Source organism: Trichosurus vulpecula, chromosome 6, assembly GCF_011100635.1.
Source record: "Trichosurus vulpecula isolate mTriVul1 chromosome 6, mTriVul1.pri, whole genome shotgun sequence".
In the NCBI taxonomy this organism is placed as follows: Eukaryota; Metazoa; Chordata; class Mammalia; order Diprotodontia; family Phalangeridae; genus Trichosurus; species Trichosurus vulpecula.
The window spans coordinates 262,050,426-262,065,268 of record NC_050578.1 but is presented as its reverse complement, the minus strand read 5'-3'; the positions used below and the strand labels follow the sequence as shown (position 1 = coordinate 262,065,268).

General features: G+C 34.9%; 1 protein-coding gene across 1 annotated transcript; it reads right to left on the bottom strand.

The window, feature by feature from the left end:
- Positions 1-13,677: 13,677 nt before the first annotated feature.
- LOC118854054 (olfactory receptor 5D18-like) lies at positions 13,678-14,622 on the bottom strand. Its single transcript, XM_036764363.1, has one exon. The coding sequence runs from the start codon at positions 14,620-14,622 to the stop codon at positions 13,678-13,680; it is 945 nt and encodes a 314-aa protein (XP_036620258.1).
- Positions 14,623-14,843: the final 221 nt, after the last annotated feature.

Below are 14,843 nucleotides of genomic sequence, written 5' to 3'. Positions count from 1 at the left end.
AGGTCTCATGAGTTACAAATATCATCTTTCCATGTATTAATGTAAACAAAACAGTACAACTTTAGAAAGTCCCTTAGGATTTCTCTTTCCTGTTTCCCTTTTCATGCTTCTCTTAATTGTTGTATTTAAAAGTCAAATTTTCTATTCAGCTCTGCTCTTTTCATAGAGAATGAAAGAGAAAGAGAAAGAATAAGAGAAAGAGAAAGAGAGAAAGAAAAGTTCTCCATTTTATTTAAAATCCATATTTTGCTCTGGAGTATTATAATCAGTTTTTCAGGGTAGTAGATTCTTAGTTTTAATCCTAGCTCCTTTGATCTCCAGAATATCATGTTCCAAGCCCTTTGATCCCTTAATGTAGAAGCTCCTAGATCTTGTATTATCCTGATTGTGTTTCCACAACACTCGAATTGTTTCTTTCTGGCTGTTTGCAATATTTTCTCCTTGACCTGGGAATTCGGGAATTTGGCTACAATGTTCCTAGGAGTTTGCTTTTTGGGATCTTTTTCAAGAGGCAATTGGTGGATTCTTTCAATGTCTATTTTACCCTCTGGTTCTAGAATATCAGGGCAGTTTTACTTGATAATTTCTTGAAAGATGATGCCTAGGCTCTTTTTTTGATCATGACTTTTAGTTAGTCCAATAATTTTTAAAGTATCTATCTTGGATCTATGCTCCAGGTCAGTGGTTTTTCCAATGAGATATTTCACATTGTCTTCCATTTTTCCATTCCTTTGGTTCTGTTTTATAATTTCTTGATTTCTCATAAAGCCACTAACTTCTACTTGCTCTGTTCTAATTTTTAAGGTAGTATTTTCTTCAGTGGTCTTTTGGACCTCCTTTTCCACGTGGCTAATTCTGCCTTTTAAGCCATTCTCCTCCTCATTGGCTTTTGGGGGGGTCTTTTGCCATTTGAGTTAGTCTATTTTTAAGGTGTTATTTTTTTCAGTATATTTTTGGGCCTCCTTTAGCAAGCTGTTGACTTGTTTTTCATGATTTTCTTGCCTCGCTCTATTTTCTCTTCCCAATTTTTCTCTACTTCTCTTACTTGCTTTTGCAAATCCTTTTTGAGCTCTTCCATGGCCTGAGACCAATTCATATTTTTCTTGGAGGCTTTTGATGTAGGATTTTTGACTTTGTTGACTTCTGACTCTGTGTTTTGATCTTTGTCACCAAAAAAGATTCTATAGTCAGAGTCTGAGTCCTTTTTATGCTGCTTGCTCATCTTCCCAGGCAATTACTTGACTTTTGAGCTTTTGGTCAGGGTATGACTACCTTCAGAGTGGAGAGTGCTTTGTCCCAAGTTTCAGGGGTTTTGCACTGCTATTTTCATAGGTACTTCTATTCTGTGTTGGTATGATACCTCTCTCCTGAGCTGTGCCCTGGTCTGTAATTGTGAGCACTCCTTTCTGCATGTAACTACCAGGAGGACTCCCTCTCCACGATCACTGCAAGCTCTGCCACAACATTGCTCCCCCTCCCCTAAGAACAGCCAACCAGTACTGTGACCCAGACCTAAGCAGGGCAAAGCAAGATAACTTTTCCATAGCACCAGCAAAGCTCTCCCTGCACTCCTGCTCTGATAAGCCTCTTGATTCCTCCCACCGGGTAGGCCTGGGGCCAGAAGTAGCTGCTGAAGGAGCTCTGGAAGCAGCTGATGGAGTTTCCTGCTGCTGCCACACCACCTCCACTGCTCTGGAGACTGCGGCTGGACTTCACACTTCTCTCACCCAGATCCAGCAGTTTTCTCACTGACCTGCTCCATTGTCATTGGCGTTTGTGGGTTGAGAAATCTGGTAAATGCCACAGTTCTGTGATTCAGGGCCTGAGGCCTGTTTCATCTGGTCTATCTCGTCTACTCTGAACTGGTCTCTACAGGCACAGCAGAAGCTGGGCTGTTCTCCACTCCCAGCACAATGCGATAGACCCTTCCCAATGACTATCCAGTCTGTCTTGGGCTGGAGACTTGTTTCCCTCTGTTATTCCATGGGTTCAGTAGCTCTAGAATTAAACAAAGTCATTTTTACAGGTGTTTGGAGGGTATTGGGCGAGAGCTTAAGTGAGTCCCCATTTTAGGCCCCCATCTTGGCTCTGCCCCCAAAAATAAATTTTAAAAAAATGCACGAGGCCATCATGGAAGCACAGATTTAGAAATAGAAGAAACTCTTGAGGCCATCTAACCTAACCATTTCATTTTAGAGCTATGGAAACTGAGGTACAGTGGTTGAGACTGGCCCAAAGTCACAGAGGAAGTCATTAGGAGAAATGGGATTGGCGCTTAGTTCCTCTGAATCCATATCCAGTGTGTTTTATGCTAAACCATATTGTCTCTTATGATTTCATCCTTAATTTTTATTTTAAAATAATAAAACTTAAAAAAATAAAACTTAAATACAATATTCTCTCACAATTTTGGTTGCTTTATATTTTCTGAAATGCACAACCTCCTCACCTCTGTCCTTAATTATTTTAGCTTCCCTTAAAGATCAGAAGAAATGATGAGGTTTTGGGGGTCCCCAAGAACACCATGGCTGTGGTGCCTGGAATGAATTCATATAATTCACTCAAACCTTCTCTTAGTCTGGTGGAAAAAAAAAATTATGTAATGCTTTAGAAAAAGTGGGCAATGGTCCTTTGGGGACCTGCAAGAGAGTGAGCATGATTCTGGGACTTATATAGAAAGGGGGCATGGGAAAGAAAGGCCAGGGATACTACTTAGGTTATCTAGGGGTCCAAGTGTCTTTGGGAGCTATGGATGGAAAAGTGTAGGGAATATACTAGAGATTGAGAGAATTGTCAGAGGCATATCCTTGGGGATATGGCAGGGGACAAAAATCCTTAGGTCAGGCACCCCTCTGTCTGTTTGGATAAGCTAATGTGTTCTGCAAGGAGAAAATTTTCGCACAGGACAGGTGCCTACTGAGAAACTGGGAAGCTTCCAGAGAAATGATTTTAATGCTGAAGTCCAATTACCCCATTGAAAACACCAGCTTTTAAACATGAGATATTTTCCAATCTACTTTGCCTTCAATACTGTCATTCATTACACACAGATGCTATGAGGGTGTAGTATCAATATGCAAACATGTGTGTGAGTGTGTTTGTATCCATCCATGTGCATGGAAGTACAGGTATGTTCAGAAATATTACTGTTGTTGAATTTATTAATATTGTGTAGGAATTAATGATGCTTCTAATAATTCTCAACAATTTTTTTCGAACTGAAGCATCACATGTATCTCCCTTTTCTATTAGGATTATCTGCATGTTTTTGAGTACTTCAGATCCTGAAGGTCCAGCTGATTGGCGCCGTCTGAAAAAAAGGAACCTGGTGCAATTTGTGGTCTGTCCTTCTAGATTATACAAGTGTTGTTGTTTGCTATATTCAGTTGTGTTCAACTCTCTGTGGCCCCATTTGAGGTTTTTGTTGGAAGATACTGGAGTGCTTTTCCATTTCCTTCTTCATGTTATGGATGAGGCAAACCAAATTAAATGAACTTCTCAGGGTCACACAGTCAGCAAGTATCTGAGGACAGATTTGAACTCAACTCTTCCTGATTCCATACTTCAGCTGTATCCACTGAGATACTTAGTTTATCAATAAACAATGATAAATAATAGGAATAATGATAGAATATCATGATATAGAACAAAACATGAGTAATGATTCTGATAATATTTTCATTCCAGACAATTAGAGAACACACAAGAATGAGACTAAATGCAGATTGAAGTATACCATTTGCTAACTCTCTCTTTTTTTGCTTGCTTATTTCTTCTTTCTTGTGTTTCTCCCATTGTTTCTAATTCTTCTTTGCATCATGACTAAGGTGCAAATATCTTTAAAATGCATACATATGCAGAGCCTGTATCAGATGTCATGCCATATTGGGGTTGAGGGAGGGGATGGATAAGGAAAAAAAAATTGGAACTCAAAATTCTTGTGAAAGTGAATGGTGAAAACTAGAATAAATAAATAAATACATTTTGAAAATAAAAATTTAGAAAGCACATTAATCAAAATTTTTCCTATTTGTAATTTCTATCCATTGCTTTTTGTCTTCCTCTCTGGGTTCAATCACTCTTCAGTGTATGCCATGGGATTTGCCTCAGGAAAAATATAATTATGCCATATCTTTCTCAATAACTCTAGTAATTCTTATATTCAATATAAAAAGAAATGATTCTTTTTCTTTTACCTCCCTAATTTGGTTTTTAAAGCCCTCCTTGAGTTCTTCCAGGAATGCTTTTTGGTCTGGAGACCAGTTCACTTTCCCTTTTGAGGTTTCAGATGTGGGTTTACTGTCCATGCTATCCTCTTCTGAATTGGTATTTTGGTCTTCCCTGTCTCTGTAATAAGAGTCAATTGACTTTGAAAGTTTCTTACAATTCTTTTTCATGGTGTTTTTTCCCCTCCTGTTTTCTGAAGTGGATCTCTGTTTCTGAGGCTCAGGGGCTGTATCCCAAGTTTCTTGTGTTGTGATCTAGCTTTATGAAAGAAAGGGAAAAAAATCATTGAGGAAAACAAATCTTTAAAAGGTAAAATCGGGGAACTGGTTAAGGAAAATCAGAATATAAATGGAGAAAATGTCTCACTGAAAAGTAAAATCAACCAAATGGAAAAGGAAATAGAGAAGACAAAGGAAGAAAATGAAACATTAAAAATTAGAATGGGGCAAGTAGACGCTAATGAGTCTATGAGAATCAAGAATCAGTCAAACAAAATCTAAAAAATGAAAAAATAGAAGAAAATATGAAATATTTGATTAGAAAAACAACTGACCTGGAAAATAGATTCAGGAGAGACAATCTAAAAATTATTGGTCTACCTGAAAGCTGTGATGAAAAAAAGAGCCTGGACAGTTTCTGCCATGAAATTCTTAAAGAAAATTGCCTGGAGATCCTAGAAGCAGAGGATGAAACTGTCATCAAAACAATCCATCATTCACCCCCAGAAAAAGATCCCAAATTGAAAACTCCAAGAAATATTATAACCCAATTCCAGAACTACCAGGTCAAGGAGAAAATATTGCAAGCAGCTTGAAAGAAACAATTCAAATATCACAGGATCTTTCAGCTTCTACATTAAATGATAGGAGAAATTGTAATATGAAATTCCAAAAGGCAAAGGAGCTTGGGCTACAACCAAGGATAAACTACCCAGCAAAACTGAGAATAGTTTTCCAGGCAAGGAGATGGAAATTCAATGAAATAAGGGAATTCCAGACTTCCCGGATGAAAAGGCCAGAGCTCAATGGAAAATTTGATCTTCAAATATAAAACTCGAGAGACATAAAAAAGTAAATGGGGAAAAAAAACCCTAGTTAATGAATAAGGCTAATTACATCCTTATATAGGATTATTTTGTTTTATATATGTTTGATATATATGTCAATCTTGAGAATAGTATACTTATTACAACAATTGAAAAGGATATTCATAGACTGTGGATGTCAGTATAAAATAACCGATATAATGATAAAAAATATTATTATAAGCTATAAAGGAATGGTTCTGGGAGAGGAGGTAAGGAGGTAGTAGAAAAGGGTAAATTACAACACATGAAGAGGCACAAAAACATATTGTAGTAGATGCAAAGAAGGGAGGGAGAAGAGCAGTATCTGAGCTTTACTCTCATTGGATTTGACTCAAGAATGAAATAACATACCCTGACCAGAATAGAAATCTAACTTGTTCTACAGGCAGTGGGAAGGGAAAGGGGGAAAAAAGGGAGGGGTTGGTCAAAAGGGAGGGAAGAACTACCAAGTGGAAAACAGGAAGATAAGGGAAAGAATACAGGAGGGAGGGTAAACTGAGGAAGGTGGTAGTCAAAAGCAAAACTTTGTTTAGGAGTGGAAGGAGAAAGGGAGAAATTAAATCATATACAGGGGGAAAATAGGATGGAGAAAAAGGCACAGATAGTAATCATAACTGTGAATGTGAATGGGATGAATTCTCCCATAAAATAGAAACAGATAGCAGAATGAATTAAAAACCATAATCCTATGACATGCTGTTTACAAGAAACACATTTGAAACAGGGGGAATACACATAGAGTAAAGGTAAAAGGCTGGAGTAGAATATATTGTGCTTCAGCTAAAGCAAAAAAAAAAAAAAAAAAAGCAGGGGTAGCAATCCTAATCTCAGACAAAGCAAAAGCAAAGAGAGACCTAATTAAAAGAGATAAGGAAGGACACTACTTCCTGCTAAAAGGCACCATAAACAATGAAGCAATATAATTGTTCAACACACATGCACTTAGTGTTATGGCATGCAATTTCTTAGAGGAGAGGTTAAGGTAGTTACAGGAAGAAATAGACAGCAAAACCATAATAATGGGAAACCTCAACATCTCCCTCTCTGAACTTGAAAAATCTAAACTCAAAATAAAAAAGAAAGAAGTTAAGGAGGTGAACAGAATTTTAGAAAAGGCAGATACGATAGACCTCTGGAGAAAACTGAATGAGGATAAAAAGGAATATACTTTTTTTTTTCTAAGTGGGACATGGCACATACACAAAAACTGACCATTTACCAGTGCCTAAAAACCTCACAATCCAGTGAAGAAAGGGAGAAGTAGTCAAAGCATCCTTTTCAGATCATGATGCAATAAAAATTATTTGTAATAAAGAACCAGAGAAAAATAACCTAAAATTAATTAGGAACTAAATAATTTAATTCCAAAGGAGGAGTGGGCCAAAGAACAAATCATAGAAACAATTATTAAGTTCATTCAGGATAATGACAATAATGAGACAACATACCAAAACTTATTGGATGCAGCAAAAACAGTTCTTAGGGGAAGTTTTATATCTCTAAATGCATACATGAATAAAACAGAGAGAAAGGAGATCAATTATTTGGGCATGCAACTGAAAAGCTAGAAAAAGAACAAATTGAAAATCACCAATTAAATACCAAATTAGAAAAACTGAAAATCAAAGGAGAGATTAAGAAAACTAAAATCAAGAAAAGTAATTAATTAATAAATAAAACCAAGTACTGGTTTTATAAAAAAACAATAAAATTGATAAACATTTGGTCAATTTATTAAAAAAAAGAAAGAAGAAAATCAAATTACCACTATCAAAAATGAAAAGGGAGAATTCACCTCCAATGAAGAAGAAACTAAAACAATAATTAGGAATTATTTTGCCCAATTGTATGCCCATAAATTTGACAACCTTAGGGATATGGATGAATATCTACAAAAATATAAATTGCCCAGGTTAACAGGAGAGGAAGGAAAATTTCTAAATAACCCCATCTCAGAAAAAGAAATTGAGTAAGCCATCAATGAACTCCCTAGGAAAACATCTCCAGGGCCAGATGGTTTTACATGTGAATTTTGTCAAATATTTAAAGGACAATTAATCCCTGTACTTTATAGACTATTTGGTAAAACAGGTGAAGAAGGAGTCCTACCAAATTCTTTTTATGACAAAAATGTGGTACTAATACCTAAACCAGGAAGAGTCAAAACAGAGAAATAAAATTATAGACCAATTTCCCTAATGAATATTGATGCAAAAATTTTAAATAAAATATTAGCAGAAAGATTGCAGCAACTTATCATGAGAACAATACACTAAGACCAGGTAGGATTTATTGCAGGAATGCAATGCTGGTTCAATATTAGAAAAACTATCAGCATAATTGATCATATCAACAACAAAGCTAGCAGAAACTGTATGATCGTCTCAATAGATGCAGAAAAAGCCTTTGACAAAATACAACACCCATTCCTATTAAAAACAGTAGAAAGCATAGGAATAAATGAAGCCTTCCTTAAAATTATAAATAGCATCTACCTAAAACCATCAACAAGCATTATTTGTAATGGGGATAAGCTAAATGCATTCCCAATAAGATCAGGGGTGAAACAAGGATGTCCATTATCATCCCTACTATTCAATTTGGTACTAGAAACGTTAGCTGTAGCAATAAGAGAAAACAAAGAAATTGAAGGAATTAGAATAGGCAAAAAAGAAGCTAAATTATCACTTTTTGCAGATGACATGATGATTTACTTAGAGAATCCTAGAGAATCAAGTAAAAAAGCTACTTGAATAATAAACACCTTGAGCAAAGTTGCAGGATATAAAATAAACCCACATAAATACTCAGCATTCCTATACATTATTAACAAAGTGCAACAGCAACAGATAGAAAGAGCAATTCCATTCAAAGTTACTGTAGACACTATAAAATATTTGGGAGTCTATCTTCCAAGTCAATTCGAGGGCTTATATGAACATAATTATGAAACATTTTCACATGAATAAAGTCTGATCTAAATAAATCGAAAAAAAAATATCAGTTGCTTATGGTTAGGCTGAGCTAATAAAACGAAAATGACAATTTTACCTAAATCAATCTATCTATTCAGTGCCATACTAATCGAACTACCAAAAAATTATTTTACAGAGCTCAATAAAATAATAACAAAATTCATCTGGAAGAACAAAAAGTCTAGAATATCTAGGGTATTAATGAAAAGAAATGCTAGGGAAGGTGGCCTAGCCATACCACATATTAAGCTGTATTATAAAGCAGCAGTCCTCAAAACTACCTGGTACTGGCTAAGAAACAGAGTCATGGATCAGTGGAATAGGATTGGTACACAAGACGCAGTATTCATTGACTATAGGAATCTACTCTTTGATAAACCCAAAGAATCCAGCTTCCACACTAAGAACGCACTATTTCACAAAAATTGCTGAGAAAATTGGAAAATGGTAGGGCAGAAACCGGGCATAGACCAATATCTTACACCATATACCAAAATAAAGTGAAAATAAGTTCATGATTTAGGAATAAAGGTTGATACTATAAGCAATTTGGGGAAGCAAGGAATAGTTTACCTATCAGATTTATAGAAAAGCAAAGAATTCTTGACACAACAAGAGATAGAGAGCGTTACCAAATGCAAAATGGATAATTTTGATTAAGTTGAATTGAAATGTTTTTGTTTAAACAAAACCAATGCAACAAAGATTAGGAAGGTAGCACAAAATTGGAAGAAAATCTTTACAACCAGTTTATCTGATAAAGGCCTCATATCTAAAATATACAGGAAACTGAGTCAAATCTATAGGAATTCAAATGATTCCCCAGTTGAGTAATGGTCAAGGGATATGAACAGACAGTTTTCAGAGGAAGAAATTAAAGATATCAATAGGCATATGAAAAATTACTCGAAATCACTACTGGTTAGAGAAATGCATATCAAAACAACTCTTAGGTGCCACATCTCTCCTGTCAGATTGGCTAAAATGACAAAACGGGAAAATGTTAAATGCTGAAGAGGATGTGGGAAAATTATAACACTGTTACATTGCTGTTGGAGTTGTGAACTGATTCAGCCATTATGGAGAACAATTTGGACCTATGCCCAAAGGGCTACAAAAGTGTTCATACCCTTTAACCCAGCAACACCACTTCTAAGGTTGTATCCCAAAGAGATCACACAAGTGGGTAAAGGACCCATATGTACAAAAATATTTTTAGCGGCTCTTTTTGTAGTAGCTAAAAATTGGAAATCAAGGGGATGCCCATCAATTGGGGAATGGCTGAAGAAGTTGTGGTATATGAAGGTAATGGAATACTATTGTGCGATAAGAAATGGGGACGATACGGACTCATAGTAACATGGAAAAAACTGTGTGATATAATGCTGAGTGAGCAGAGCAGAACCAGGAGAATATTGTACACAACCACAGATATACAGATTCTGTGAGGACTAACCCTGGTAGACTTTGCTCTTCTCAGCAATACAAGGTGCAAAGACAACTCCAAAGGACTTATGATAGAGAAAGCTGTCTGCATCCAGAGAAAGAACTGTGGTGTCTTAATGCAGTTTGAGGCACACTGTTCACTCTCCTTTTTTTTTTCCTTTTTTTTTCCTTTGTTTGTTTTGTTTTTGTTTTTGTTTCTTCTTTCTCCTGATTCATTCCATTGGTCATAATTCTTCTTTACAACTTGACTATGGTGTAAATAACTTCAATGCAAAGTTATATATAGAAGATATATCGGATCCCATGCCACCTTGGGGAGGGATGGGAGGAAGTGCAGAAGAAAATCTGGAACTCAAAATTATGTACAACTGAGCATTGTAAACTAAAAATAAAAAATCTTCATTATAAAAAAAGGAAAATATATTGACATAATCTTAATGTGAGCTTAATTATATCAAAATGGATGAAAACAGTATATATTTTCTGAATGATATGTATCACAACATATATGTTTAAAATTTTCGTACATGAATCTTTGTTAGAATGACACCACTAAATAATAATAAAAATCTGACTGACAGGCCATTTCACTGCAGTAAAAATGAAATCATATTAAATGCTAATATAATATTACTGTTACAATAATATGAACATTTATCCTGACTAAATATAAAATAATCTTTTTGTCATTATCACTTGTATGAAGAAGTGTCTTGCATTTATATAGCATGTAAGAATACTTATTTGAAGTGTATCATATGCTTTTAGTCCATATTTTTATTATATGGTGATATTTAATTACCTAAATTAATAGATAAATTTATAGATTAAGGGAATCTTGCTTTATATCTACAGTATAAATATTCACCAATAAAATCTGTCTTAAATATGAAAAAGCTCTATTTGAAATTAAAAAAACCTTGCATAACAACTCTAATTTACTTTTTAGATTTACTCCACATTATCCTCCTTCATGAACTCTATGGCCTAGACAAATTGGCCTCATTAGTATTCCTTACATATATAACTTCATTTCTCATCTCAGAGCCTTTCTATATGTTGTCCTGAAATGCCATAATGAACTAACTTCCTTTTCAAGTTCACATCTGAAATCTGAAGAGCTCTAGTTTCCTTAGTCAGCTCAAGCTTCCCTCCACAAAATCACCTTTCACAAATGTAGAAGTTATGTTATGTTTATATGTGTGTATATATATACATATGTCATATATGTCTGTGTTCATATATACATTATATATAATATAATATACACATACACATATACATATGCAGATATATACAGAGAGAGAGAGAGAGAGAGAGAGAGAGAGAGAGAGAGAGAGAGAGAGAGAGACATATATGTTGTCTCCAAGATTTGTCTAATGTTGTTTCCAAGACAATAGGTAGTATCTGTGAAGTTAAGGAACGTCTCAATTTTTTGTAAACCCAATACCTACAAAAGAACCTGCTGTGTAATTGATCAGTAATAATTGATTTTTGATTATTTGATTAACTTGTGAGCCATTGAGATAAATAAAGACAGTTATCAGTGACCTTAAGCATGTTCTGTAGCATTCATTCCCAAGCCCACTTTTTTCCCCAGTATACTTTGGCATGTATTAGAGGCTCTCCTTCATGTATGTCACCCTGTAATGCCCTCTCTCCTACTTATTTATGTCATTCTCATAGTGAGGCACTCAGTTCAGATCTGACGATTGTACTCTATCAGAAAAGAATACAGAAGGATTCCTCCATTCAAATAGAGGGATGATATGCCTCTTTTAAATTATCTAATGTATAGTAAACTAATGCTCTGTGAAGTGATATCTAATAGAACTTGCAATTAGATATTCTCAATTCTTTTCTCCTTGTATGATGAAAAACATGTTAATCTTTCAATAGCTGCCTTCAAATCAAGAAACACTTTGTTTCATTAAATGGGTTTTTATTTGGATACTTTCTAAATTTATTGTTTTCTTTTTTTACCATGAAATTTAATGTTAACTGGTAATGAAAAGGTGTTGATTGCTTCAAAACTTTTCTTGTCATTGAGTCAATGTCACCCACTATATCCGAGGCCATTACCAGTCTTCTTGACTTTCATCTTGCCACTGGACTTCATTAACTCTGGGGGTGAGACTGAGGTTGACTGATTTTTGGTTCTGTCCTGGATCGACTTGCACAAAATAATGAAAATCAAAATGATGAGAAACAAGACAACATTGCATGCAGAAACAGAAATATTGTTTTAAGAACTTTGAGCAACTAAGTCATTTTATCTCTTATAAATACCCAAACTAAGTACAAAGGACATATGAAGGCAGACACTATCTACTTCCAGAGAAAGAATTGATGAAGGGAAGTATTTAAAGAATGATTTCACATAAATATATGTCTGTGTTTCTGTGTGCGTGTGTGTGTTGGTATGTATGTATTTAATGAAAGACAGCTCTAGGGTAGGGGGCAGTGTGAAAAAAAATCAAAAACTGAATTTACTTTGAACTTTAGTATATATTTAAAAGGAATAGCATATATTTGAAATTAAGTCTAATTAAATTAAATTAAATTTGGTATATATTTAAGAGGAACGACTGGACTTGTTCAGGTACATGATTGTGAGGGAAGACCACTAAGGTATAAGAAATGATGAGCTATAAGATGTTAGGAGGGTGGAACATGGAAAGAAGTACACAAAATAATGAAGAACAAAATAAACCAAACCTAAAGAACATTGCATACAGTAACTGCAATGTTGTTTTAAGAATGACTTTGAATAAATAAGCTATTTGTCCATTATAAACAAGTAAATTAAGTATAAAGAACATATGAAGAGAAACTATACTTGTACCCAGAGATAGATAGAAGTATGTATAACATGATTTTACACACACACACACACACACACACACACACACACACATATATACTTGTGTCTAATGGTAGCTGTCTCTACGTCTGTGGGGGAGAAATTAAAAGAAATTTACTTGATAATTTCTTTGTATATTTGAAAGGAATAACAAGTTGAAAGGAATAGTAATTTGAGCACAGTAGATTTGCAGTTTCATGCAAAATCTTTTCATAGTACTATGTTCTGGAAGTGCTTTATACTATGAACTAAAAAAAATAAAATAAAATAAAAGTGCTTTAAGAAAAAGAAGAGCAAGTTATACACAGAAGATTTGCAGTTCCATGTATAATCATCTTTTATTTTATTATGCTATGTTATGTAAGTGGTTCTATTATTCCATCAATGAAAAATAAAGTAAATAAAAACATAAATTGGAAACTAATTTTTGCAATAGATTTACTCATGTTGAAAGGCAGGAAAGCCAAGCATCTTTGTCTCCACACTACAAATGAATCAATCCACCAACACTTATAAAGGATTTATTATGTTATGAGAACTGTACTAAACATTTGTAAGACTAAATTTTGCTTCATAAGAATTCGATCAGCACATTGAGTTCCTTAAGGAATTGGTGACTACTATTCTCTTCCAACATTCAATATGGTCACTATTTAAGGTTTTTGTTTCTGACATATCTTAAATAACCACCTGCTCACTGTCTAGTTCATGCCTTAGATTTCTGTTTCTTTCTTTACTATGAAATAGTGGAAATGTGAGCAAATAGGAATTCAATCTTGCAGAATCAATAGAATTATTTTTACAATAAGGAGCTTTAATGAAAGTTTCTGAGGTTGCTGCTACATTAAGGCATATATTGTAATGTTTTTTTTTTTCAGGAAGTGATTTTTCTCAATCGAAATAACCTTTCTTCATTTACTTAAAAATTGTCCTGACTATTTTTTGGATGGTTGTAGAAACTGAAAGTGTGACCAACAGAAAAGGGAGTAACTGAAAAGGACTCAAAGAATTCCTTAAAAATCACAATAAATTGCATCATAATAGTTTAGCCAATAATCATAGAATCCATAGAAATGACCTTAATGAGAAATGATTTTGAGATCCATTAATTTCCTAAAGGTTTGCTTTACCTCATGGTTCCTTAGACTATATATTAAGGGATTTAGCATAGGAATCACTACAGCATAAAAAACAGATCCTACTTTGACTAAAAGCCATGAGTTTTGGGAATTAGGAATACAATAGAGAAAGAGGATGGTGCCATAGAAGATGGTTACAGCCATCAAGTGGGAGGCACAAGTGGAGAAAGCTTTAGATCTCCCACTAGCTGAATGCATTTTGAGGATTGTGACAAAAATAATAAGATAAGATGTAAGGATAATGGTGAGGGTGCAAAATGCACTGAGATTTGCAATGATAGAAAATATTAACTCAGTGAAGTGTATATCAGAGCAGGAAGCAGATAGGAAGACAGAATATTCACATACAAAGTTATTAATGATTTTGGTCTCACAAAATGACAGTACAAGAATTGAGTAAGTAAGTACAACTGAAGAAGCTGTGCCCCAGGAATATGCCACAGTCACTAGCAGGGTACAGAATTTTGGGGACACGGAAACTGTATATAGCAATGGATAGCATATAGCAACAAAGCGGTCATAGGCCATCACTGCCAACATGACACTCTCTGTCACCGCAGAGGTGACACCAAAGAAAAACTGTGTGATGCAGACTTTGATGGAGACACTTCTGTCTTCTACAACTAAGTTTTCTAGTAGTTTTGGTATAACTACAGTGGAGTAACAGAAATCCACAAAGGACAAGTGCTTGAGGAAAAAGTACATGGGGGTGTGAAGTTTGGGATTGATCTTGATGACCACAATCATGCCCACATTCCCCACCACAGCGACTGCATAGACAGTAAGGAACAGTAGAAAGAGGGGCACCTGCAGCTCTGGATAATCAGAGAATCCTAAGAGGATGAAGATGACCACACTACTTTGATTCTTGTCAGGGCTGACCATGATTCCTGTTGGAGAGAATTAGAAGTGTATCATGAGAAGTAAAACACAAAAACAAAATTGAGGAAGGGTGGAGGATGAATTAGAAAATTATTATTGTTATAATTATTATGGAGATAATAGCATTAATTTCAAAGTTAGCAATTACTCTCAAGTCTTATGTATTTGGGTTGAGAGAAAATCAAGGGGTATGGAAGAAGCCAAAATAAGAGTGAAATAGAGAA

Bases quoted from the DNA above. Each gene is read 5' to 3' on its own strand.
- LOC118854054 (XM_036764363.1), bottom strand. From the start codon at position 14,622: ATGGTCAGCCCTGACAAGAATCAAAGTAGTGTGGTCATCTTCATCCTC.